Genomic DNA, 26754 nt, shown 5'->3' on the forward strand with positions numbered 1-26754 from the left:
ATATTCACATCATTGAACATAATTTCTTGCAGTACAAAATTTGAAAAAGTGTGAATTAGAGGATAGGTGCATGATTTGTTTCTATACTGTTTCAGGAATGTGAATTGTGCAGATTTGCATTAAGGTGCCAAACAAACAAAATTTCTTCTCTATCCCTACTAATTTATTAGTATTTCAATCCCATCTTTACTTGATCCAAAGTGAACAAGCACAAAACATTCATTGGTGCCCAAAGCTACCATCTCCTCCTTTTCTCCTCTGAAAGGCCCCACGCAACTTCCCTGGGCAGGAGGAGGTGGAGTTGATAGCAACCCCCCCCCCCAGACCTGCTGGTGAAGGGTGAGTAATAAAGATAAAAATTAAAAATATAATAAAGATGATGGTGGTGATGATACTACACAGTTACTTGTTTACTAAAAAAAAAAATATCTGAAAATATTTAGTTTTCTTAATATAATTTTGATAATATTGCCCATCATTCCAGGAAGGCATCCATTTAAAATAGCTATGTGCTATATAGAAATCCAGGCTAAAACACAGCTTTAGGAATCCTGTAGGCACTAAAGCTAGCATAGATGACTAGCTTTTATTTGATCCCTTGCTTCTAAAAGTTTCTTTTGTTTGATCCCTTGCTTCTAAAATATCTTCACATTATAGGTACAGAACCTGTGAAGTAAAAGACTTGAAAGTCCGAAAGATGATGAAAAGATTAGCAGCCAGAACAAATGCATGTTTACTCAAATGTAAGTCCCTGCAGAGTTCAGTGGGCCTTACTTCCTGGCAAGCATGCCTAGGATTGCAGCCTTAAACCATGAAATGATAAAAAGAATTAGATGAGGAATGACATGAATGGTTTTTAGAACAATTCATGCCATGAGCTTTACTGAGACTACCGAAACTATTCAAAGTACAATCTTATTTTAAAATTGAAAAAAGAAATCCAAACGTATTAAGAGAATGTTATTTAAATGTATTAGAAGTCTATTGAAATTAATGTCAAGAAACTATTAGCATGTCAGGATAGGGGGTATAACTCAGTGGTAGAGCACAGACTTGGCATATAGAAAGCCCCAGATTTAATCCCTACCATATCCAGTGTTTTCAAAAGGTAGCTGATGATATGCTTGAGATCCAGGCAGCCACTGCTGGTCAGAGTACCTGTACTGTACTGTATACCAGGTTGATAGACAAATGATACAGACAAATTGGCTAAGGTTGCTTCCTATGTGTCTCTAAGCAAAGATCACACTTTTAAGTCATTTGCATAAGGACGCTTTCTTGCATCATTTGTGCAAAAGTCAGCAGTGGCATTTGCTCATCCCATTAGACGCCAATACATAATTTGCTACGGCATATTAAAAAAGGAAATTAACTGCCAAAGTCTTGCTGAAAGATCATGCTTTTGGTTAGTAAATGATCCATGCCAAATGGCTTTCTGGCCTTCAGGAAAGCATCAGCAAGTGAGAGCCAGGATTCCACTCTCAGTCTTTGTAGATGATTAAAGTGGGGGGAAGCAGGACAGTTCTGGATGTTTCTGTTGTTTTGCAGTGATTGCCTACTGGGGGGATTTGAATGCAAAGGTTTGCTGAAGGTTACCACAACAATCAAGTGAAGAGGCATTTTGGAAAGCAATTGCCATACAGAATTCAGGCCTCTCTATTCCAAGCACGCACTATTAGTCAGCTTTATTTGAATGGGATCCTTGTAAGACAAGTGTGGCATAGTGGAAAGCATATCAGACAAGGCTGTGGAGAGCTGGGTTCAGGAATTGATGATGGATTACTTTTATTACTATGAATCTTCTCTGTAAGGGTCATTAATGTTGTTACATGGTATCCTTCTGGCTTGCTAGAATAAATCTAACACTATATGAGGGGGGAAAGAGTAAATTAGATAAGTTTTTTTCCTGAGCTATACAATTCTGTTCATATTTATATTTATCTACTGCATATCAGGTTGTGTGCATTCTATCCAGCCCCATATATCAACTCAATTTTGACTTGATCAGTAAAGTTTCACTTCTGTCTCCTTGTTACACTAGAAAACAGACACTGAACCTGGACACACTTAGGTTGTTGTCATGGTCCCTGTTTCTAACAGTGTAGGGTTAAGAAACTGAAGCCGTGGTCTCTGGGTGTAATCCTGTATCCTTTCTCAGAAGGACAGACAATAAACTAGCCCTTAAGGTATGCTGGCAAGCTCCCAGATCTTCTTCCATATCATTGTTCTTCATTTCCAGTCCTACAGTGTTGTTTGGTATACCCTCTCAGAGTTCTCCTAAATGATGGGTACGTTGTGTTCTGTGCACAGTCATACACAGCAAGGCCTGAGACAGGGAAACGTATCCTGTCTTCAAGATACCACACAGGCTAGAATTGCATTAGATGCCTTTCCTAGCATCTCATTTGCGCTTACAACTTACAAGAACAAAACCATGTGGTAAAAGGTTCCATATGCTGATTCCTCTGTTGGATCAAGAGCCAACAGAGGAATCAGCACATGGAACCTTTTACCAAATGGTTTTGTTCTTGCAAAGCTTAACTTGCTTATCCCTTTTGCCAGTAACCTTTCAGAAATCTCAGCAGAGAAAGTGAAACATTTTGAACTCTGCAGGTGAAGGTGATCAGAGCAAAAGGAAGTTACAGGTTGGGAGGTAAAATCTGCATGTGGTAGTACAGTTGATCTCTTCAAACTAAACAGGCAGGCTGGGAGCATTTCCATACAGTATGAGATGGTTATTAGAATTAATGCAATACCAGCACTACAAAACAGGTTGCAGAGGCGGGACAAAACTGGTTTTCTTCTCCTGAAAAGAGCGCAGTAAAAAAAATTGCACAAGAAAAGCAGCTGTGCTCAGTTATTACGTGATGCACACAAATGTCTAAGTGAAGCTCATTCAAATTGCCAGACTATGTGGAATGACATGAAAATATGTCCCATTGAATTCAGTAGGGAGCATAGTCAGAATCAGGCTCTTGCCATGGCCAGAAATGAGTCGTAAGTGCTGAATAACTCTTAACAGGATTTTCTGCCTTTCACAGAGAGTAAATATGACTTCTTTCAGTGGCAAGCAGTCATACAAGCCTGTATTTAATTATACATTGGCTCCATAAAACATAAGCATTTATTCAACAGGAAGGCCGTAGAAAGCTGACTGTGTCTAGTTATCTTACAGCCAAAACACAACAGAAATCTATGAGACAATGAAGCAATCCTTCATCATGTATAAAAGGACTTTTAAAAGCAAGCTCGTTCTACCATGTCGGAATGACATCAGGCTTTCAGATAATGAATAATAGTAATGATGAACATCAAGCTGCTTGTCTAAAAATAAAATTGAACTACAATTGGATATTGTCATGTTGACACAAATCATGCCTCTGATGCCCATCTGTAAAGAGTGTGGCACCGTGAACTTTTTGCAATAGGGCTGAATAATTACCCTGTGTTTCTCCAAAAGAAAGGAGCATTTGTTGATGATGCATGCTTTTGTTGCCTCCCATGAAAGATTGTGATGAATCACTGAATGGTGTGTAATGTAAGTATATGTCAACATACTCGGTATGCGTCTAGTCTTACCACCTACCTCCTCCATTGTTTGAATGCTGTAGGCATAAGAAAGCCATTGTCCATTTCTTGCAGTGTTCACCATTGTCCAGTCTTCAGGGAAACAGCCAGTGGGTCACCTCAGAAGTAATAAAAAAAAATGAACAGTGGGAGGGGGAGTAGTTAGTGACTACACAGTCTCTTTTGATGAAAAAAGGGGGAGGAGATGTTATGGGGAAAACTGAAAATCCTTTCTAATTCCTGCTGTACACCCCGTAACTAGAACAGCTATACAATACTGACGTTTCAAACCATTCGAAATGAAAGCAGCCCAAGCAAAATGATTATTCTTGTAAATGATCATACAAAGGGAAGCTGAAGTTTTGAGACTAAAGATAGAAAAAAAAACCCTCAAAGTTTTCAGTGATATTTATGCTTTTCATCCCACTTGCGCTAGTGGAGGCCTTGTAAAGCAAACAACAGCTTCAGAAAGGCTTGTCAGAACTATAGCACAGGGAGAGCTAAATTCTCCCTCCCTACCTGCCATGGTCCCAATACAGTGGTACATTGGGTTATATACGCTTCAGGTTACATACACTTCAGGTTACAGACTCTGCTAACCCAGAAATATTACCTTGGGTTAAGAACTTTGCTTCAGGATGAGAACAGAAATCATGCAGCAGCAGCGCAGTGGCAGCAGAAGGCCCCATTAGCTAAAATGCTGCTTCAGGTTAAGAACAGTTTCAGGTTAAGGACGGACCTCCAGAACGAATTAACTTCTTAACCCGAGGTACCACTGTACTTCTCTCTGGCTGATATTTGCATAACAAAAAAAAATGTTATACTGATTGCAAATACGTTGATTGTATTGTGGCCCTCTGGATGATTGTATTGTAGAGTTGAGAGGGACTTCAAGGGTCAGTGTTGAACTCCAACTCCCATCAGCACCAACATTGGCCTATATTGTCTGGGAACTATAGTCTAACAATATCTGGAGCAGCAGTAGTTCCCCACCCTGTCCCAAGGAAAATACCCAGAAGTCTTTCTTTGCAACCCGATCTTCATTTCCTCTGCCTCCAGCTTAAGGAGGGAGGTCTCGGCAAACGAGAGAACAAAAAAAAAACCAGAGGACTACTGTGGTCCCATCAGTAGCCTTCCAGCACTCTGATAGTCAGCCTGCCTCTACTACTACCCTTCCTCCCAAACAGATTTTTTGTTTATGTGGTGCATCCTGCAGCACTTCAGGAGCTTCGAGGCTTTAGGGTCCAGAATCCCTACTTGGGGGAAACAAGTAAAAATCAACATCTGTGGCAGTTTTTCCATAAGTCTTTGACTTTAAGATGGTGGTTCAGTAAGCTGTGTGCCCTGTAAAAAGGACCAAAAGGAAGTACATATAGTGTATGTTTAGACTCCAGAATTCGTTTTTATGTGATGGCCAGCAACTTGAACGGCTTTAAAAGAATGGAGAATAAGGCTGCTAATGCCTACTAGTAGTGATGGTTGTATTGCCTCCAGGATCCAAGGTGATATGTCTCTGAATACCAGTTGCTGGGGAACGCAAGCAGGAAGAGTGCTCTTCCGCTCCCATAGGAATCTGGTTGTCTGTTATGGGACCAGGATACTGGACCGGATAGGTTTTTGTTATGATCCAGTAGGGTCCTTATTCTGTTCTTATGAGCCACATCTATAGCTAGCCTTATCCCTGGGGGTTTTCACTGAACATTCATTGTGTCATATTCCAGCTCCTAGCCGATGCAATTACTGACTTCAGGAAAGTGGGGAAAGGAAGTGGTTGAAAAATGACAGCCCCCTGCTCAACCTAACATCAGAGAAGCTGCAAGTGAAAGATGCTGTAAAGTGAAAGATTGACGTTGGAGAGGGAAGGAGATTTCACTCAGCCACATGTGCGTTCCAGGACCTCAAATGCCCAGGTTCTCATTTATGAGCTCTTCAATAACTTCCCACCTTCCATTCAGTGACTCTGTGCTGTTTGATATGGGCTGATATGAAATTGCAAGAACGTGGCTTCCAGTGGGGAAACGGGCCAATGAAATAAGGAAGCCTCCAGCACCTTTCCTTTGAAGACCGAACTGTAGAAAATCATTAAAATGACAACCAACATTTTATTTTATTTTTTAGGGGGCGACTGAGAAAACAAACTTAAAGTCGGAAAGAATGGCTATCAGGGACGGCGGCAGTGGGAATGGAATGAATGAAGAGGTGGGATCCAGTGGAGAATGTGATGATGAGGACGGATGTCAAGGATCTGGTGAGAGAAGCCTCACGAAAGGTAGGTCCAATAGTTTTGCATAGATTCACTAAGCTGTGTTTGACTTTTATCTCATCCAGGTACTACACTAACCCTTGGATAGGTAACCTGCAGCCTTCCAGATGTTGCTAAGACTCCAACATGACTAATGGGTGGGTGGTGTGGTGCAGCAACATCTGGAGAGCCACTGGCTCCCCATTTCTGCGCAAAACAATGATTTGATGCTATGGGAACGAACCTAGTCTCCTCCTGCCACCACTACTGTCCCATCTTCTTATGTGGCATTCAAAAACATTTTTCTTCCCATTTCAGCAGCTTCTTGTGTTGTGTGGGCCCGCTCTTGTTGCTTAACATTAGCTGTGAGATTCAAAACAAGCCAGCTTCAAACCACGGGCTGTGAATCGGGCGTGCTGGAACTAGTTTGGGCACGGCAGGAAGGCATGACGCTTCCAAACTGCTTCTTTCAGCCGCACTCAAAAAGGGACAGGCGAATGGTGAGCACGCATGCCCAGGAGGAAGCTAGGCTCATTCACGTAGCACTAAGCCATAGTTCAGCGTGAAGTCTAACCACAACCACTGTGACTTAAGCCTTTCTTGGATAGTACTCTGGCTCCACAAATTTTAAAATAACAACTGCTAGTTCTTTTGACATGAACATAGTCGAAATAAGCAAGCATAGCACTTGAACCAAAGTTTTGCCATTTGATTATGGTATTTTACTGAAGGTGTATTGCCCGTCTGCTCATCCACAGTTCATTGTCTTCTCTGGTGTTTCTGTAAAGGAATGGTGACTTGTTTGTGGGGCAGGGCATGTGTTATGGATAATGTTGATGGAGTAAACGTCTAAGCCTAAGGCAGTGTGCTGCTTTATAGGATAGGAGGTATGTTTCATCCGTGATTATAGGTTCTTCGCCTTAGGCCATACTGCAGTGGTGACTTCTAATTTAAAGCCATTATTTCTACGTTAATGTGCATTCTAGAAAACCCTGTGCAATGTTTTCCTTCCTGTGTTTTCCAGCCTGGATTTTAGACTTGTTAAGTGCTTTAAGTAACATGTTTTCTCTTCAAAGCGGTGCAAATTAAACAGCAGCCAGGTGCTACTAAGTATTTTTTAATTGACTATTAGACTATTTAAATGCTATAGCTGTGCCAGAATCTACCAAGGCTCTATTGTCTCTCAGACACTCAGTAATGTAAAATGAAAGGCATTGAAATCTTGTCCAATAGTTGGCTCATCTACACAATATGTGAAATCTGCATTCCTCCCTCCCCCTGATATTGCCACAGATGGAAGTGAGAAAGAGAAAAAATGTTTTTTCATAACTAGTGATGAAATTATTTGGTAGAAACCATATATTCCAAAAATATAGTTCATATAAAGTGTTGCACATGCTTTATATGTATAGCATTAACAGCAGCAATTCCACCTTGAAAAAATTATAATGGTATTTTGTAATTAACTCTAAAGTAGTGTTATGTGTTTAGGCCGCTAGCTGTAAATCTGTTTTGCATATTCCGATGCAATTAAGAGAGAGAGTGGGAGTCATCTAATTAAAGGGCTCCTTTGCTTTTACAGTAGTATGATTTTTCAGAATCCTAGTAATTTCAATCCATTGTCAGTTTTGTATAATGCCGTAAACCTTGGTCTATTTAAATTGGTACCATAGTGTGGATGTGTGTATTTCACAGCTTGAGACATACCCAGAATAATTGTTCCATTTATATTGTTAGCACCAGTTTGAGCTTTCTGTCTGCCCTCTCTTAGCAGCCACCCTAATCTAATGCAGAATTTGGTGCGACAGTGCTAGCACATAGAATGTTTGTTCGTGATTGGCCACCCCCAAATTGCCATGGCCATCTGAATAGGGTTAACTGGAAAGGAAGGTCAATTGTTTACAAAGATGTGGGGGATGGAATCAAATTGCTTGGATTCGTTTTGGAGGGGGCATTTATTTTAGTCGCAGGGAATGAAAAGCTTTTGCAGTCATGCGCCTTTGAGGGTGATAGAGGGCTTCCTCTCCTCTCTCTGCTGGTTCCAGCTTCTCCTGGTTCTTTAAGCAAATGTCATGGCTCCAGATACTGGAAGTGGAGGAAAGCACCTGCACCACAGTGCAAAAGCTCCAATCACTGTGACTTTAAGAGTTGAAGGGAATGTGGGGGGGGGGAGTTACCTGCCCCCCTCACAAGCAGTGGCATTACAAAGATAAAAAGAGAGGAGGACCTGTCACCATTTCTGTCCCTAAGGTAAGCAGTCTCACCTGATTTGGCAAGATGGTGTGCCCTCCACTTCCAAAATTCCCCTCATTTGGGGGGTGGGATGGGGACAGGGTAAATAGTGCCCAGATGTTGAGGGGAAGAGGAAATGGAGAACGATTCATTACGTGCATATGCTGTGTTCAGTTAGCAGAAAGTGATAATTCCTCGAGTATCTTACAATTAAGCTTCTCCAAGCAATTCAATGTGATAGGAGACACTTCCCCTTAAATAATAGCCAGTATTTAAAGAAGCGTGTGCTAAAGCATCAAGAAGATGAGTTCCTTTCATTGTTTGGATCCTGTGTAGCTTTCTCTACAGTGGATAAAATATTTAGTAGTCAATGAGCAAATGTTCCAAGCATATTATAGAAAGAAATGAGTACTGCATTGCGTTCAACGGAACACATTGAATGACAATAGATGTACCTCCTTTTGGGTAGCTGGAATTTATTTTTTACCATCTCTTTTATGCTTCTGCTACTTAGCTGCCCTCATTGGTCTACATGGTGACACCACCATGGATTGACAAGTTTTCAGAGTACAGTGGTACCTCGGGTTACATACGCTTCAGGTTACATACGTTTCAGGTTACACACTCCGCTAACCCAGAAATAGTGCTTCAGGTTAAGAACTTTGCTTCAGGATAAGAACTGAAATTGTGCTCCGGCGGCGCGGCAGCAGCAGGAGGCCCCATTAGCTAAAGTGGTGCTTCAGGTTAAGAACAGTTTCAGGTTAAGAACGGACCTCCGGAACGAATTAAGTACTTAACCCGAGGTACCACTGTAAAGGAAAGGGATGAATACAGGGCAAAAAGTCTGGCGTTGCCAGTGGTGTAGCGGGGAGCAGCCTGGGGCGGAGAGAGGAGAGTCGTGGGAATGCTGCTGCCTGCCCTTCTCAGTTGTGGTGCACCGGCCACGGCAGCGCTGCAAGCCTGTCCCAGGCAGAGCTAGCCAACAGTTTGCGCCGGATTTTATGGGGGGATGAGCAAGAGAGAAAGTGAACTGCTGGAGATGTTTTCAGACCTTAAAGACGCACAAGCAAAACTGTAAAATAATAAGCAAACCCAGGCAGATATACTCTGTAATGGAATTAGTTTGGTATGGAAAGCACAACCCATGAAGGTTCTCACAGTCCTGGCCGATGTCATCATGGAGTTAGGCTGGACTGGGCAGTTGCCAGAGCTCAGGTGTCTTGAATAGCCACCATTTATTACTGCATTCTTCATCTTCCTTGATTTTACACACATGCAGGAGAGTCTCTGACCTCCTATTCACCGTAGTGACAGGAATCTTTTGTGTGAACCACAACCAGAAACTTCATAAACATTTGAAATGAGAGGAGAGAAGTGCAACCTGGAAGAAATAGCCATTTTCCTTGAAACCCAGCATCCTAATGTTTTAAGGCTAGCTGCAGTAACACAATGGTAATGGAAAGCACTAGGTACATTCTCGAGGGCATTGTTTTCATGTTCACATCTCCAGGGTCAAAGTGGGACCAGCAAGGTTGATTCACTGACAGCCTCTTAATCAGTGGCCCACAAATCCAGTTTTACCATCAAACTGGTTCCAAAATTAATGGACAGGTCAGCAAATGTTCATGCTTCTGGCAAACTCCACCTACTGAGCATTTTTCTAAAAACCACGAAACTTCAATGTATTATTAACTGCTTTCCTTAAACTCTTCCATTAAAAGTTGGGTTTTTTTAAAGAAATAATCCAGTGTTTTGTTTAGTATAATTGCAAATAAGCATTTTTATAGCAAAAGCTATTATTAGCTCTTAAAAAACCCATTTAAATATTTAAGCACAATGTATTTAATTACATCTACAGACCCACATGAGCGTATTCAATACGAATCCACCTAGCAGAGCTAAACACATTCTCAAGTATTCCACAATTTGTCAGGCTTTCTAGGCAGTAAATAGCTATTTAAATGTTTGGTAATAGTCCTGCTGAGCCAAATCTGGGGCCCCGTTTCCTGGATATTTTCGCTCTCTGTGAAATGTGCCTCTTTTCACCACCTGAGGTAAAGCGGCGGAACTGCTGCCGCTGTCACTCCATTCTGCCATCCTGAGTCCCATCACTTTTCCACCAGCTACTTAAGTGTGTTTTCCTTCATGGAGAGCACGTGTTGCGGTGGGGTCTAACAAGACATCCCACTTTTGCTTGGCGGGTAAAGATAGTAGGCCACCATTGCGATTGGGCTTCTCTTGTCATTGGGGAGAATTTGATGTTGCCATTTTGTGATTGACAGCCTATTAGCTTTATATTCCCTGCGCGCAGCGTTGAGCTTCCTCTTTTCGCTGCGCGCATCGGATCACCCACCCAGCCTCCCTATATTTAGGGTTGTTCGCATTGACCTTGCTATGCCTGTCATGGGGTCATCTGCTTTTGGGGCAGGGACTTGGTAGGAATTTTGACCATTTGGCTGATTGGCTGGAGCCATTTGGTTTTTGCCTACTGCGTAGCAAATCGTCACAACTTGTAAGGTTGCAGTTAGGCATTGGTTTTATGAATTGGTTGGTGGAGGGGCATGGATTGGCTGTGCCTGCCCCTCCAATGCTGCTGCTGCAAAGGTATTCCATTAAAGGAATCCAGGGGCTTGCCATGCTTTTGTCCGAACCCCTATCAAGGGGCTGGAGCCACGCAAGAGCCCCTGGGAGAGGTGAGGGCATGGTTCCCAGCTCCATCTTTCTCCCCAAAATGTTTTCCCTATCTGACTATCTTGGACGTGCAAATGTAAGTCTGTCCCCTTGCGGGGTCAGATAGTCGCAACCAATGCCTAAGCAACCATTCACATTTTTTTGTATTTTAATATAGTTGTGGCCAAAATTATGCCAAAAAACCTTAAACAAAAATTCTGCATGAATTGTGTTTTTATTGGGGTGGCTTGGGGAGCTCAACACGCAACTGCACATGCTGCAGAGAAGCTTTGTGTGGCTTCGCCCAAGTCCCACAGGACTTCACCGAACCTGTGTCAAAGATGGCACTAGCTCTCAGGAACCTCACGTGACATTTTGCAAGACTTGAGGCGGAGGCCTATACGAGGCCCTCTTTCCATATAGCCTGGTCTCATAATCCTAGCGGCTGCTGTCGAGTCTGGTCAGCCAGCCAGGCCTAGCGGGAAGCGAGCAGCCCCTGCAATCCTACCTACCAGGACAATTGCCACTGCTTCCTTTCCCTGTTGTGTGGCTGCTTCACTTTAGACAAAAGACAAACGGACCCGCTAGTGATGCTTTACAACCCAGCCATTGGTTTCTGCTAAAATGAAATGTTGTGGTTCGTTTGGAGTTCTTTGTCAAGGTGGAAGATCTGAGGATTTTCAAGGGAGTCAGAAAGAAAAGTGTAGTGACATTTGCTCTGGGGATTCTGCACATTCCCCTCCTTTCTTATTAAATCATAGTTACAAGTCAGAAATGTGGGGACTAGATGAATCGTTTTTATCTATAAATAAAAACAAGGATTAAAAGCTGCCTTGCATGCATGTAATTGCCAAGAAGGAAAGAAGTGGCACCTGTGTAGTTTGAAGAGCTCCTCTACAGGATTCAACCCTACAGGCCAAGCCCTTTTTCAGGATATTGCCTTTCACTCCCTTTCCCAGTTTTCTGTCCTGTCCCTGCAGCAGTCTGTGCTAATTGAGTATGTTTAACCCTTACTTTGTGGTTTTGTGTTTTCTTCCCCATTAGAGTTTTTAAAAAATGTATTACTGCAACCCCCACCTGACTTACTTACTGTGCATACATGTGGTGCTATTTCATCTCCAGAGGGACTTACAATCAGAGAAAGAGCTTGCTTATAAGTATATATTATTTTCCCCCTCTGCACTGATAGGGAGATGATTTAATATATATTTTAATGACATCTCCCTGCTTGATTTCTATCACATCTCAACAGCTGTTCAGAACTAATGTATTTCTCTCATTGAGCACTAGGCGCCGTTTTCACATGTCAAGAACCTTTTAGCCCTCATTATGTTCTTATCTGCTAACATTTCTATGCTGCTGCTCAACACCAATGTGCTGTATAAATTGCCATCTTAATCAGTCTTCCTGCCCCATGTGTCGCGTTCTCAGGTTGTGCTAAAGCTTGCATGTATCTAAATATGTAATTGTACAGCTGGTGATATTATTTTTTAAGCGATGATTATTTCATCAATATTCCAAGGGTAGAACGTCTGCTGGCAACATGCCAGAGGTACTAGATCTTCATCTCCACAGGTCTCCCACCTCCTAGCAGATTACCATATTACTGAATTTTCTCAATATTTTTCCTCACTGCTCCTGTCATTTGAATTCTTCACATCTCACATCATTCTGAAAGTGCAGCCTCCCCCCCCCCCCCCGTATCCTGTGTTTCATGAGGTGTTTTGTTTCCGATTCCATCTTTACAATCCTTACAAATGATTTCAGTGTTGTACCACTGTAAATGGTTCATTCTGTTCAGGAAGAGCTTAATGGCCTACTTTAGCTTAAAACGTCCTTGACATCCAACTTATTTGGTGCCTTAGGTTCTTGCATGGAAGGATTACTGTCTGTCCCAGCTACAGCTTAATCAAGACCCATTATCAACACAGTGGGCTGACTTTCTTCACAGTTTATGGGAAATCAAATGGCTTAGCAGAGCTGCTGAGGATGGCGCACAAATGAAAGCGGGGAAGGAAATGACAGAAATAAAATGACAAAACCGCGTATCGTACCCAGTCCATTGCAGCATTAACGAAGGGATGCCATGCTAGGGATGGGAGGTAAATTTGGTTTGGTTAGCCTTTCAACGTGAAACTACCTAATTTGTACTTTACAAAACTATACATGAGCTAAAACGCAGCTATCCTTCAGAATTCACACTTCTCTGAATTTTGCAATGTAGTTCTCCAACCAAGTAATGCATACAAATATTTATTTTGGGGGAAAGGGTGAAGAAAAATGTGCATATTTGCAAAAGCAGTACACAACATAGCTTTATATTTGGAGGAATAAAAATGTGGATTTTAGAGAAATCATGCACTAAATTTCTGACAATGAAGGAATGTGGAGTATTGAACTTGAGATTGGGAAAATGAGAAACTGAAATGAACCAAAATGGACAGATTTGCCCAGACCTATGTTACACTATTGTGGCTGATACCAAAATCTAACTTGCGCAATGTGCTCTGTTTCTTGACTGAACAGGCATAACAGGGCAGGGCTCTACATAGACAGCTTGCAGTAGGCCCATTCAGAGGGGGGGCAGCTGGATACCCTTGCGGTAGGCCTCGGAGGGCTAAGCTAGTTGAGGAGGGGGGCTGCTAGGGACAAACTGCTTCTTTGTTGGAGTTTATAACTTTATTCTAAAAAGTGGATGCGGGTAGCGCTATGGTTTAAACCACTGAGGCACTTGGGCTTACTGATCAGAAGGTCAGCAGTTTGAATCCCGGCGACAGGGTGAGCTTCCATTGTTCTGTCCCAGCTCCTGCCAACCTAGCAGTTTGAAAGCATGCCAGTGCAAGTAGATAAATAGATACCGCTGTGGCGGAAAGGTAAACAGCATTTCCGTGCGCTCTGGTTTCTGTCACGGTGTTTCATTGTGCCAGAAGTGGTTTAGTCATGCTGGCCACATGACCCAGAAAGCTGTCTGCGGACAAACGCTGGCTTCCTCAGCCTGAAAGCAAGATGAGCGCCACAACCCCATAGTCGCTTTTGACTGGACTTAGCGATCCAGGGGTCCTTTAGCCTTGCCTTTTACCTTATTCTAACAAGATTCTACCACCCCGGGCCTTAGACAAGCTGCATGGGCCTGGCTTGCAGTCTAACTTCTCAATCCTGCCCCCTGCTGTAGATGTTACAGCACAAGCAGTGGCAACAGCTACTACCACAGCATCCCACATGAATCCAGTAGACATATCTATTACTTGGTAGCACCCAGGCTTCAGAGTGCTCTATCGGGTCTGAGTCACTATGCTTGCATCATGAGGTGGAGAGTCCATCTTGCAGGAAGGTGTCCTCACATCACACATGTGGGAGATGTCTGAGTTCATATACAATGATTTGATCCTTGTACACTGCAGTAATAGTGCATACCAGCAGATGTCTCCAGATGTTGTTGGACTACAACAGTGATGGCCACACTTGGCCCTCCAGCTGTTTTGGGACTACAACTTCCATCATCCCTAGCTAACAGGACCAGTGGTCAGGGATGATGGGAATTATAGTCCCAAAACAGCTGGAGGGCTGAGTTTGACCATCACTGGACTACAACTCCTATCATCCCTGACCATTGTCAGTGCTGACTGAGGCTGATGAATGACACATCCACAGTTGGAATGCTACAGGTTCCCCATCCCTCCTCTAGAAGTATTAGTTGCTTCAACTGTTGCTGGCACCTTGCTGGTCCTGTGGCATCTCCCATGGCAGCTGTTGCCCACACAGATATGAATATGTGGAACATGGGCTCTTGAACACAAGGCTGCCATTTTGCTGAAAGTAAGCAGTTCTGGCTTTGGTCAGTGCCTGGATGGGTTGCTGTCTGAGAAACACATGTTTACCATCTTGGGTTCTGTGATAGAAAAAGGCAGGAAATATAGGGAGGATTAATAATCAACATGTTTTAAAGATAGATTTTCATCACTGCAGCAAATGTTATACAGTATACAGTACTAGGTACATAACTATAGTGATAGGTGATTTTAGTATTTTAAAACAGTAGCTTGTAAGCTTTATAAATGGATGCTTGCTCATTTCTGAGTCCTGGATTCTACCCCTCTGCCAGCCTACATACATTTACAGAATAAAAAAGTTACTTTCTCATAGAGCTTTGTATAGAACAGTAGGGAACAGTACCAATGAGGCATAGAAATTTAATAGAAGTCAATAAGCAAAAGATGTGAAATTCAAACTCAATATTAAAATAATCTAACAAACCATAAACAGCCAAATTCCCTCTTGGCATGAATCAATTATCACTGAGTCCACTGAATTATTTTGCAGAAGTCGCAACAAAAAGCCTTCTATTTTCTGCTTGGAAAAATATTGCCATCAGTGGTTTGTCATGGGAAAATGAAAACTTGCGATGAAAATTCTGGTACTATATTGAGAAATGGAAACATTTCAGTTTGGATCAACATTCCTTCACGGCAGTGAAATGAACTGTTCAGAATAATGCCGCCGCCATACTTTTCAGAGTTATTTTTAATTCAGAAAGATTTAATTTTGCTTAGGTGGCTGTCAAGTTCAAAATTCATAGAAGATCATTGTCATGGCAAGTTTATCTTAAAGCTAAAAGGCAAACTAAAACTATCATTCTCAAAAGGTAAATCAAAACCTGTGGGGGAATTACATTTGTCTTAACCCCCTGGCATTCTGTTAGCCAATTTGATTGAGCATCAGAGATGTCGAAGGGTGGAAAATTGAACCTGTTCTCTTCTCCCTGCGCCACTGAAGTTAATAGACAATATTAAGTGTTTTCATTGGGTTTACTCTAAGTTGGCCACAACCCCAACTTACAAGTCTCTCATTGTCAGCTGATACGAAAATATGTCAGTGGAATAGCACAGCTCCTTGCATCTTTTGAATCTCCTTCGAGATGTAGCTCTGGGGATGAGGCTGCCATGGTAAGTTCCTGTGTGTCAATATTTACCGCTACACCACTGCCTTTGTCATAAACAAAACTCCCCAATGAACATAGTTAGGGTGGGTCTATGAGTCTCCAGTCTCGAAAGCTGAAACTGCTTTCATCTGACTGGACCTTCAGAATTCAATTCCATTGTAATTGATTTGAGACATGTAACACCGGCGCGTCTTCACTGTTCATTTGCCCCAGTCCTCTGAACTATTTTGTTGCTGTTTCCTGAGTTTGTTCCTGTTGGCCAATAAAACTGAAATCATGTGGGAATCATGCGGGGACATAAAAAAAGCCTGCAGGGAAGACACTTTGATTGAATTACATCTCAAAACTGAAGATAAATTCTTTCTTTGTTATACCCAAGTGCCCAGTGTCAACTCTACAGTTTGTTCATCTTCCAAATGGATATATCCCTGAAGTCTACAATCTGTTTTTCATTTCAGGTAAATAAATTCCCGTTTCCTGATGTTGTGCTTCCTGAAAGTGAAGGATATTTTTCTTGATCAAGGCACATGGGGGAAGGGGGCAAATATTACCTGGTTAGCTTTTCTACGCAGAATGAAATGTGTACCCCTAGATTTGGGCTTTAAAAACAAATGAATATAGAATGCTTTCAACTGTGAGAACTGTAAATGTAATAGAAATTTCAACTTTTGAACAGTGTAGGGTATTATTTCTTGCAGGTCTTCCATCTTAAGCATGTATTTGAAGTTTTGTCCAGGTGTTTTCAGTGATAAAATAACGTTGTGGCATGAATGTTAAGCAATGATGTTCTTGGAAGCATACACAAGTAATAATTGATCCTTAATTTCCTTCCAATTAGTTCCATAAAAAACCATTAAGCACTCACAAAAAAAGGAGCAGTTTAGCTCCCTTTTCACAGAATTGCTCTTCTCAGTTGGCAGATAAGGAGGGTTATATCAGATATTGATAAATCATTTAATTTGTAAGCTGGAAGTAGCCGAATTGAAGCCAATTGATTCACAGGAAGGCAAAAAAACCCAAACCCACAGCCTGTATTTTGCTTTCCATGTTCTGGATCTTCACTCTTGAAAATAGAACTTTGGGTTTCTTCTCTGTGGATAATAACTGTTTGCTGCATGGATCCAGGAGAACCCACCCAAAGTACATGGAGGTAATGTTAAAAAGTCTATGGCTTCCCCACAGCAAATACTTCCATGGCCCTTAGAATTCTATGGTTGCCCCCACCTTCGCAGAAAAAAAAAGATCTCCCTGACCTGCCTATGCCTTCTGTGATATCAGAATTTCTAAACCAATCACAGGCAGGGGGGAATACTCTGCCCAACCCCACATGCAAACAAAGCAGATCAATTATTGAGCAATATGTATGGCTCATGTGCTGTGAAGTGCTAATTTGGTGTAAAGCTCTGTTTATCACTTTTCAGAAGGCTAGCTTTTTACAGATTCATGGCATCAACATGCCAAAAATTGCTATTATTGTGCGGATTTATTTTCACCAGCCAAGTAAGGTTTTGTTTTCACATTGTTTTTCAGTACATGAATATTTAAGTCTATTTTGCATAGTACGTTGTGAGAAAGCTGACTGTGATGAGGTCAATGGGGATTTAGCTTTTAATTTTAACAGAAAGATGTTTTATCCCAGTAATTTCAGTACCAGGCTTCTCAATACGCTTCTGTGGTGTTCAGCTTTGCGTTGCGATTAGTGGGCATCACCATAACAAACATTGGTATGAATGGTAATTTTAAGCCATTACTCTTGTGTGAGCAAGTGAAATGAACCTCATACTATAATAGTCCATGTTCATTGTTTTACGAGCATGATCTGCTGCTTATATCTGTAAGGCTGTCATAGATAGGCGAAATGGCCATCTTAGGAAGCAAATGGTTGGTGGGGGGGGAGAGGAAATGGCAGCAAGGTGTTGGAGGACAGTGCTGTGTATCTGCTCTACACTCTGTAAGGTAGCCTGCGGACCTCAGGTGCAATGGAGGATGCATTGTTGAACTAAGATGTCACTGTTGGCCCAGTCATTTAGAAATCACATGAAGTAGGGAGATCACCATCTGGTCCTTTGCCCGAGGTGGTAAAATGTCTTGAGCTGGCCCCATGTTCTTATACTTGAGATAACAGCTGTTGAAATTATCTGAAGTATGTGGCCTCAGACCAGAATCTTTGATGCTTTGAATGTTAGGACACTGACTGCAAACTGTTGTGCTGTACTGTTCCCTTCTTTTCCTTGGCACCAACAAAAGCAGCTCAATTCTGACCAAACCCAGTTATACCTGAGTTCCTTGCAATGCTCTGGCGGAGGAAGGTGAGTGTGGTGGGTGTGATCCACCCGGGGTGTCGTCCCTGAGGGGGGTGACATCACTGTGCCGCACCCCTGGGATGCTCACCTGGCCCCCACGGGCACCTAACCCCGCCCCCACAGGTGCCTAGCCCCCACTGGCACATAGCCCTGCCCCATGGGTGCCTAGCCCCGCCCCCACAGGTGCCTAGCCCCACCCCCACCACTCCAGGTGCCAGAGCAGCTAGCTCTGCCACTGTTGCAATGCTGCCATTTTAGTTGATCTTAGGCTTAAGGATGAGCTGATTATCTTCATCCCACTCCTTTATTGTTAACACGTGTTTGCTTTTCCCTGCATTCCATTCTAATGATGATAAAAATTTTGGGAACATCCCTAGTAAGTGCACCTCCCTCAGGAAGTGATGGAGTTTTTTTAAGCAGAGGTTGGATGACCATCTGTTATGGATGCTTTACTTGAGATTCCAGCACTGCAGGGGGTTAGACTAGATGACCCTTGGGTCCCCTCCAACTCCAGTGTTCTGTTATTATAGTCTACATGCCAGCAATGAGCTGCATATCTGTGGCTCCCGCAAAAGGCACCTAACTCCAGCTGCTCTGTGGGCTCGTAGCAGTAGTAGTTGTTGCACAGAAACTCAAGATGCCTGGATTTTGCAGAGTTTCAGATACCTGCCTGCACGGTTTTTTGTGGACCCCACCCTTGGTCTCCTTAAAAACTTGTATCGCATTTTACGCTGTTTCTTTATGGCATGCACGATAAACAAATTGAGTTTGCAACATAGTTTAAAGATGAGCTGTTAGCCACAGAAAAAGCACACAATCAGGAAACTATACTGTTACGACGTTTTGGTCGGTTGCCAGAAACAGCTAGAATATTTTTATTGCACATCGTAAAAAAATAATAATGAATGTGAGGATAGAAAACTCATATAATCTACCCCAAAGCCTGTGTCTTTTTACAACAGCCTTGCAGATAAGAGGAAAAACAATCAAGTAGCCCACACCTCTCAAATAAAATGTCATTGATCTATAAATCCCTTCCTACTAACAAAGGCATTTTACGCCTGGCCTAGACACCACTACTTCCTTGGCAGAACCTACAATTTATCTGTAACCAGAACCCAGCAAAAGGGCTGAGACTTTTAGTTTTCCTGCCCATGCTCCAGGAGAAGCCCTCCGGGGCTTGTATCCCAGTTACAGAAGAATGTGAGCCTTCACAAAAAATACTCTCTGGTGAGGGCAGGGTGGCAGATGCAGCACAGTCCAAACAAACCAAGGTCAAGGAACAGAATTGGTCTAGATCCAAATGTGACCCTGAGACAAAGTCAGGCAACAGCCCAAGGTCATTATCGCAGGGAGTTCAGGCAAGGTACAACACAACAAGGCAGGGAAATGAGAATCGGGGACTTGCAGCCAGGGACCTGTGGGATGTCTGGTTCATTCTCTCAAGGTCAAAGCTAAGAAAACTACCCAAAAAACTGGGAGCCCAGATTTTCCTGTCCTCTGCCATTCTTACATGGCCCATGACATTTTGCTACCTAGGGCAAAGGGACAGATGACACCTGACACATTCCATGCACAAAAGCTAACTGGATTTGGCAGTTGAATCTTACTTCCACAATGGTGACAACTTAGCATCCCCCACTACAACATTTTCTCTCCTGGCAGCCCCCTCAAATGGAGGCATGCCTGTTTTTCAGTCCTGCGCTTGATGCATAACTGAGATGGGTCTAGTGGGAGATGCCATATTGGATGCTAAAGATGAGTCATCTCAGCTCACATAGGAGTGAAAGAGTCGGTGTGTTTTAGTACACAGAATGCAGTCATCTGAGCTTCACAGCCCAATCATTCCTTTAAAGTGGGTTAGCAAACTTGCCATGCCATTTTTATTTTTTTGTTTTTCAATAAAAACTTGTGTAGTACTTTGTACTCGTGGCGATTTACTTTTATAAACTGCAGCTCGGTAGCAAGACTTATTTTGCAAAATGTGTAAAGAAAAATATTGCAAGCGATAAAAAGTGCTTATTGGCAAAGATAAACATTAAAATGTGTGCAAATGAATACATAGACATGTTTCAGGGGGGGGGGGGAAATCAATGCACAGATTACATCAAATGAAGGTTTGTAAGAAATATGCAAATAACAAATTGGTGGGATAAATTTCTCCAAGGGATTATGCAAACACTGAATGTGCTTACAGTGCAACCTCACTTCCTTTAAAATGCAACTTGTGATGAATGGGTGCATATAATATTTGAATAGTAATTTGAAATTAATATTATTCTTACCTTATAAAGCATTTTTGAGGGGGGGAGGAAAGAGAGAATTGAACTAGTGCAGATGTACTCAGTATGCATGAAATTTCTATTTAGTCTGGAAAATTTCAAAGAGACAGATAATAACCATTTGCTGGAATTGTAATTACTGTCACCATTTGTAAAGCATTTATGTAAAGTACTAAACTATTGGCTAACCATGTGCAAACTCTCTGCATCTTGTTAAATAGCAAATCATAAAATTAAAAATTCCCCACGCAGTGCTGGTAAAAGAAGCTAGCTTAAAAGACTACTATATTTCCTTATGGATGGTTCTGCTGCTATTTGTAACATGTCTTATGGCTGTGGTTGAGCGATATGCCATTTCTCTTCACAACAACCCTGTGAGATCTCTGAGCCTAATTCACATTAGTGTTTAAAACCTTAAATAACTTAAGCCCCCAATAAATGAAAGACTGTTATCATCAGATGCTGAAGATGCATCTCTATAGCCTGGTCTTCAACACCTGAGATATGTTTCAATATTTTTAAAAAATATTGTATTTTTTATTTGTTGTGTCCTACCTGGGGCCTCATAGTGAAGGGTGAGCGAGAAATCTAATAAATAGTAGCAGTAGTAGTAGTAGTAATATGCCAAGAGTTGCTCTCTGTGTTGTGCTTACACCAAGGGTACACTAATTTCACAGTCACCTGAGTGAAGCTAAAGGAATCATGAAGTTTCAGGGCATGTGCAGAGTTCCAGCACCTCAGGAACAGAAGAGGTGACTGTTCTATGGCAAAACCCATGGAATTGGCTACTGCCAATGTGGTTGGGTAATCTAAACATTAGTTAATAGAAACTTGTCATATAAAATATTCTAGGCCCAGTTTTGGCACAGAATCTGCTTTGTTTGCCCTGTATGATGACCTCTGTCAGGAGAGAAACAGGGGAAATGTGTCCCTGTTAATTTTTTCCTCAGCCTCTCAGCAGCATTCAAGGTAGGCGGAGACCTCCAGGTATCCCACCTGAGGGAAGGAAAGGCCAAGCCTATGCTGTTGGAGCCGCTCCAGATCTAGGGGCTGCACGCGTCCACGCAAAGGGCGCCCCCCGTTTTAAGCGGGGAGCGGTCATTCCTCAGCCTCTCAGCAGCATTCAACATCATCAACCATCGTATCCTTCTGGCAGTCCAAGTTGGGGTTGGGTTGCACCCCTTTACAGTAGTTCCAGTCCTACTTGGATAGTCATTTCCAGAGAGTAATATTTTTGGCCCTGTGGAGCCTTCCATGTGGGTTTCATCAGGGTTGAGTTTTATCCCCTATGTTGTTTAACATCTACATGAAAGCGCTGAGTGAGGCCATCTGGAGTTTTGAAGTAAGTTGTCGGCAATATGCTGATGACACACAGCTCTAATTCTCCGTTATATCTGCAGGTGTGGCAATAGATGAGACATTGTCTTGCCTCAGTAATGGTCTGGATGAGAGCCAACAAACCAAAGCTCACTCCAGATAAGACTGAGGCACTTAGGGGCCAGCTTGTTCAGTGGGGCAAGATGGTTTGAGCATATAACTCTGATCCTGGCCTGACTGCACTGGTTGCCAGTCAGTTTCTGGGCCCAATTCAAAGTGCTGGTTTTGACCTATAAAGCCTCAGGACCACAATACCTCAAGGGCTGCCTCTCTCCATATGAACGGACCCAGACCCTGCAATCATTCATCTGAGGCCCTTCTTCATGTGCCCCCTCCATGAGAAGTCTGGAGGGCAGTGACATGAGAACAGGCCTTTTCTGTGGTGGCTCCCTATTTGTGGAATGCTCTCCTTTGGGAGGCTTGCCTGGTACCTTCATTGCATATCTTTAGGTGCTAAGTAAAAATGTTTCTATATAACCAGACCTTTGGCTTATTAAATTATCTATGGACTTTTAAATGTGATTGTGGGTTATTGGTATGTTGTTTTTTTGTTACGTTTTTCAAGTTCTCGTTTTTAATTTTTATGTTGTAAACTGCCCTGTGATCTTCAGATGAAGGGCAATATACAAATTTAATAAATAATATAATTACTCTTGAGGTGATGTACAAGGTGCAGTAACAACAGAAGATATCACGCTGCCTGTTAATGTTTTCCATTAAAGTCTCAGGATGCAAGGTCTTTAGTCTTCTGAAGTGTTAAGATGTAGACACTTAAGGAGATTTATACTGAAAAGAAATTAGAGAAATTTGGCAGTGCTAATGCTGTTAAATACCCCACATCAGCTGTGTGACTGCTAGGTTCTTAAGTAATATTCAGCAAGGAAAAATACTAATGGATGAGCCAGAGAGGCACTCCCACCTTGCTTCTAAAATTACATTTTGACATTAATATTATTAAAGATTGATTCATTAGCCTGAAGTACTGCAGGCACCTTTTAGGAAAGGCACATTACAGTTCTTCTACATATGGTTTGACACCTCAGCTCTAAACACATTTATTTAGAAGTATGCCCCATTGATTGCCGCAGATGCTTTTTGCCATAAGAGTGTGTTTAGGATTACAACATAAATACTTTTGCATATTTCCATTTTTATCTTTTTAAAGAAATGTAAACACATGTCAATTAAAGCAGTACAAACTAGCAAAATTGTAGCAAAATACATTTTATTGAACTTTTGTTTGCCTGTGTGCATTAGAACATTTGAAGAGATACAGTTACGAATCAGAACAGATATATTCAAACAGGCAATAGTGTTTCTTTTGTAAAATTAATAAAAGTACATATATCTGCCATTTCATGATGTAGTATCGATTCTACGTTAGTCAATAAGACCTTCTGTTTTAATACACTAGTAGGTTTCCCGGATGTTATTGCTATTATGAAATTGGACATTTGTTAATTTAAAGCCTTCTTTCAGGGGGCTCAGCCTGGGTTTCAACATACTCTTTATACCTGTGAATTTAGATACTATAAAGAATAGTAACTTTCCAAAAGCCATTCAGGCTACTGTCATCATGGAAAGTGCATTGTTAATACTTAAGGTGTTCTATATAAACTGGTTTCCCATAATAATTTGCAGCATTTCTGTTGCAATTTGTAGCCCCAGTCCAAATATTCAAGTGTTGTTGCTTTCTGTACTTATTTTTCATTGTATTTTGTTGCTGGCATCTGTCTGTCTCGAGAAACAATGGAAGAGTGTGCCATTGGCTGTAAACTTGAACCATTGGAGAGTTGGGGCAACTGCTTTGGTTGTAGAGACCAATACGAAAAAGACATATTTTCTGTGATAGCTGTCTTCCATGAGTTGTTGACCTTCACAGCCAGCAGACATGGTTCTGACATTCTAGCTTGCTAGGCACAAGGAGATTTGTTTCTTTTCTTTGTTGCCTGGTACAGTGGTTCAGTCTGCTTGTCGAGTGATACTCTGAGTTCCAAGCACCCATTGAAGTAGACAGACAGTGGTGGGTCAGCAGCTTATTGACTGGGGGCACCAGGAAGACACAATGATCTCTGCCACCAACAAAGGCAACCATAACACTTGTACTTTATGCCAAACAGGTTGCTCTTATAACTGCTAGCTCCTGTGTTGGTTTTGCTGTTTTAGCAGCACCGCAGTGATCTCTCTGGGACACAAGCCTGGGTGCAGTTTATATGGAAGTCCTGGACTGCCCAGACAACAAGACCCCCCTGTTGGCCTTGCTGGTGTAGTCCAAAGGAAAGCAAAACAGTACAGTTGGCACCAGCTTGGCTGCATGAGTTGTGTGATCTCAGCCAGTCAGGGATCAAATAGTAAAGTTGATGGTGTAACAGCATGGTCAAGTCAAGAAAGTAGCATTAGGGGAGTGCTCTTCGACACCCTAGCAACTGCGCTATGGGGTTACACAGGGGGACGACTTTGTCTCCAATGCTATTTAACACCTATATGAAGCCACTGGGAGTGATCATTAGGAGTTTTGGAGCATGGTGCCATCAGTATGCTGATGCATAACATCTGAATCAATCTGTGCTGTCAATCTATGCAGTGTAAATGATGTGCTCTCTCTTGTCCTGTCAAGTTGGAGTCCAAAGTGATAGTATTCTCTCACAGGAGCAACAGGACTCTCTTATGCTACACAGGTGTGAGCAAGTCTACACAGGTGTCATGGAGTACCACATGACTATTGTTGTCAGGGATTGTCACTTGATAGTTTGGCTGGTTTCATTGTACTTTACTCCTTTGATTGGCATTAGGTGATACCAGCATACAAAGCAGAAACCCTACCTGACACTCTTAACATCTAGCTTCAAGAGGTTCTGTGGGGCTGAGTTCTTGCTGACAGCAGCCTAATGCCCATTTTTTCCCTTTAAAGCAGGGTTGAGATGGGGCAGGACAAGCTAGGGATCAAAATGAATAATAAAGAATATATTTCACCACAGACAACTCTATATTTACACCCTCCTGCTCTACCTTCCAAATGTCAGGTGTCATCAATATATCTGAGATGTCCTCTTCTTGCTGTCCTCTTCATCTCTTCAAGAGTTTCCATCTTTTTGATTATTTCAAACTTGGATCAGCAACATACCAAATTGTCTAGTCAGCAGCACTTCCTTCCAACTCCACCATTTTCTCCTGACCCAACTCACAATATTCCTAAACCTGCCGAAGGCCCCAGAGTACAGCACCATCATAAGGAACTGATTATTGCAGCAAATTTAAATTGATGCAAGTTTAATCTGTCTAGTACAAATGAGATTTTCCTATAACTTTCCTTTTATTGTAGTAATTTAAGTTAATGAAGATGAATGGAAGTGGAGTGAAATGGCCTCCCAAAAGTGTGGGGAAGGGATATGGAAATACCCAATTGTTGCAAATATTTAATGGATGAGAGTGAAATTAGTCAGGTGTATAGTGTGCTGATCTATACCAATCAGACAGATGTCTGTCCATAATAAGACCCAAACTAGAAAACCTTTGGTGCATGAATTTAGCACTAGAGCACTTCCATTAACTATGGGGAAGATTAATCATAGGAACTTGAAACCTCTATGACTCCAATCATCCATGGTGCCACTTTAAGAAATGAGGACTTCCACCCACTGTTAATTGGAGCTCCTCCTTCCTTTTCACTCAATTTAATCTCTAGCTTGGCTACCCCCACTACTCCACTGCAACCTCTTGTGGCTCCTTGTTTAAAAATGTTTAATACATTGGATCTGATCAAACAGTACAGCAAATGCCCAATTTGTTTTTCAGTTTATCACAAGCAGAAAACAGGAAGAGCAAAGACAACCCCGTGTTTAAGGTTTTGTTATGGCCTTCCTGTTGTAATCCCCCCCCCCCATTCAATTAGGGGGGCAAATCTCTTTTTAATGGCCTTTGCTGCAGCATATATGTTGTAACAATAGATGTCCCTAAGTAGAGCCTGTTTTTCTTCCTCCTTTATATGGCAGCAAGATAGCGAAATAGCAGCATAATAAAGAACAGAACATCTGCTGCTGCAAAAAAATGGCAGCTCTCTCGGTTGAATAGAACTTAGGGCCTCTCTGTAGAGTCACTCACATTTTCCAGTGACAATAACATAGTATCTCATCTGTACATAAGGCAAGCAGGGAGAATATAAAGTTCTGTTTATCACATTCTCTTAAGCTTGCTAGACGGACAGGACAAGACAAGTCAACCCCTTCCAAGGAACTAGAAAACACATGAACATGTGGGGAAGAGTCATAGATCAGAAGTGGAAAGTATGTTCTGCATGCAGGAGGTTCAAGGTTCAATCCCTTGCATCTCTTTGTAGGGCTGGGAGAAATCCCAGGCAGTGTAGACAATACAGTTTTCATAAGGGGACCACCAAACTGTGCCGAATAAATCAAGGAAATTGCTGCTGCCAGATACAAATTCCCAGGTTATATATTGCACTACTCACAGAAGTGGGTCTCTTGCACAGTGGAAGAGCATCTGCTTTGCATACAGAAGGTCCCAGCCTCAATCTCTAGCACAGGCATAGGCAAACTTGGCCCTCCAGATGTTTTGAGACTACAATTCCCATCATCCCTGACCACTGGTCCTGTTAGCTAGGGATGATGGGAGTTGTAGTCCCAAAACATCTGGAGGGCCAAGTTTGCCTATGCCTGCTCTAGCATCTCTCGGTAGATCTGAGAGAAACTCCATCCCAGAGAGCCATTACCACCCACTGTAGAGAATACTGAGCTAGACTGACCAATTGGCCTGTCTTAAGGAAGTTTCTTGTGTTCCTAGATCCTGCTAAACAAAAGGACCATGAAATGGTGTGGTATTTCTGCCTTTGCTCAGTGAAGTTTACTGAAGTTGTACAGCAAGGACCATGCGCACTCCATCTGAAAAAAAAAAGTTTCTTAAATAAATGTTGCACAGATACTAATTGCTTCACACATACATTGAACCCTCCAGAGCCAGGTCACTCTTACAACCCCTAGTGTGTGACAGTTTCCCAAGATACAACATATTATACTTTGCTGAGAAAATGTGATCACCCCAGAACACAATTTTCTTCATCAATCCAATCTTGAAGTGCAATCTCAAGGGGCAAATGGACAACGATGCACAACAAAAAAGAAGCAAATA

General features: G+C 42.1%; 1 protein-coding gene across 2 annotated transcripts in view; it reads left to right on the forward strand.

Annotated features, from left to right (window-relative positions):
* The window catches only part of LOC114597755 (glypican-5-like), a 416629-nt gene that overhangs the window by 292796 nt on the left and 97079 nt on the right, over positions 1 to 26754 (forward strand). For both annotated transcript variants that reach the window (XM_028730984.2, XM_028730985.2), the window contains one exon: positions 5686 to 5836. In XM_028730984.2, the coding sequence (XP_028586817.2) occupies positions 5686 to 5836 (151 nt within the window). The remainder of the gene's footprint in view (positions 1 to 5685; positions 5837 to 26754) is intronic.

The sequence above is a fragment of the Podarcis muralis genome, chromosome 6 (genome assembly GCF_964188315.1).
Source record: "Podarcis muralis chromosome 6, rPodMur119.hap1.1, whole genome shotgun sequence".
In the NCBI taxonomy this organism is placed as follows: domain Eukaryota; kingdom Metazoa; phylum Chordata; class Lepidosauria; order Squamata; family Lacertidae; genus Podarcis; species Podarcis muralis.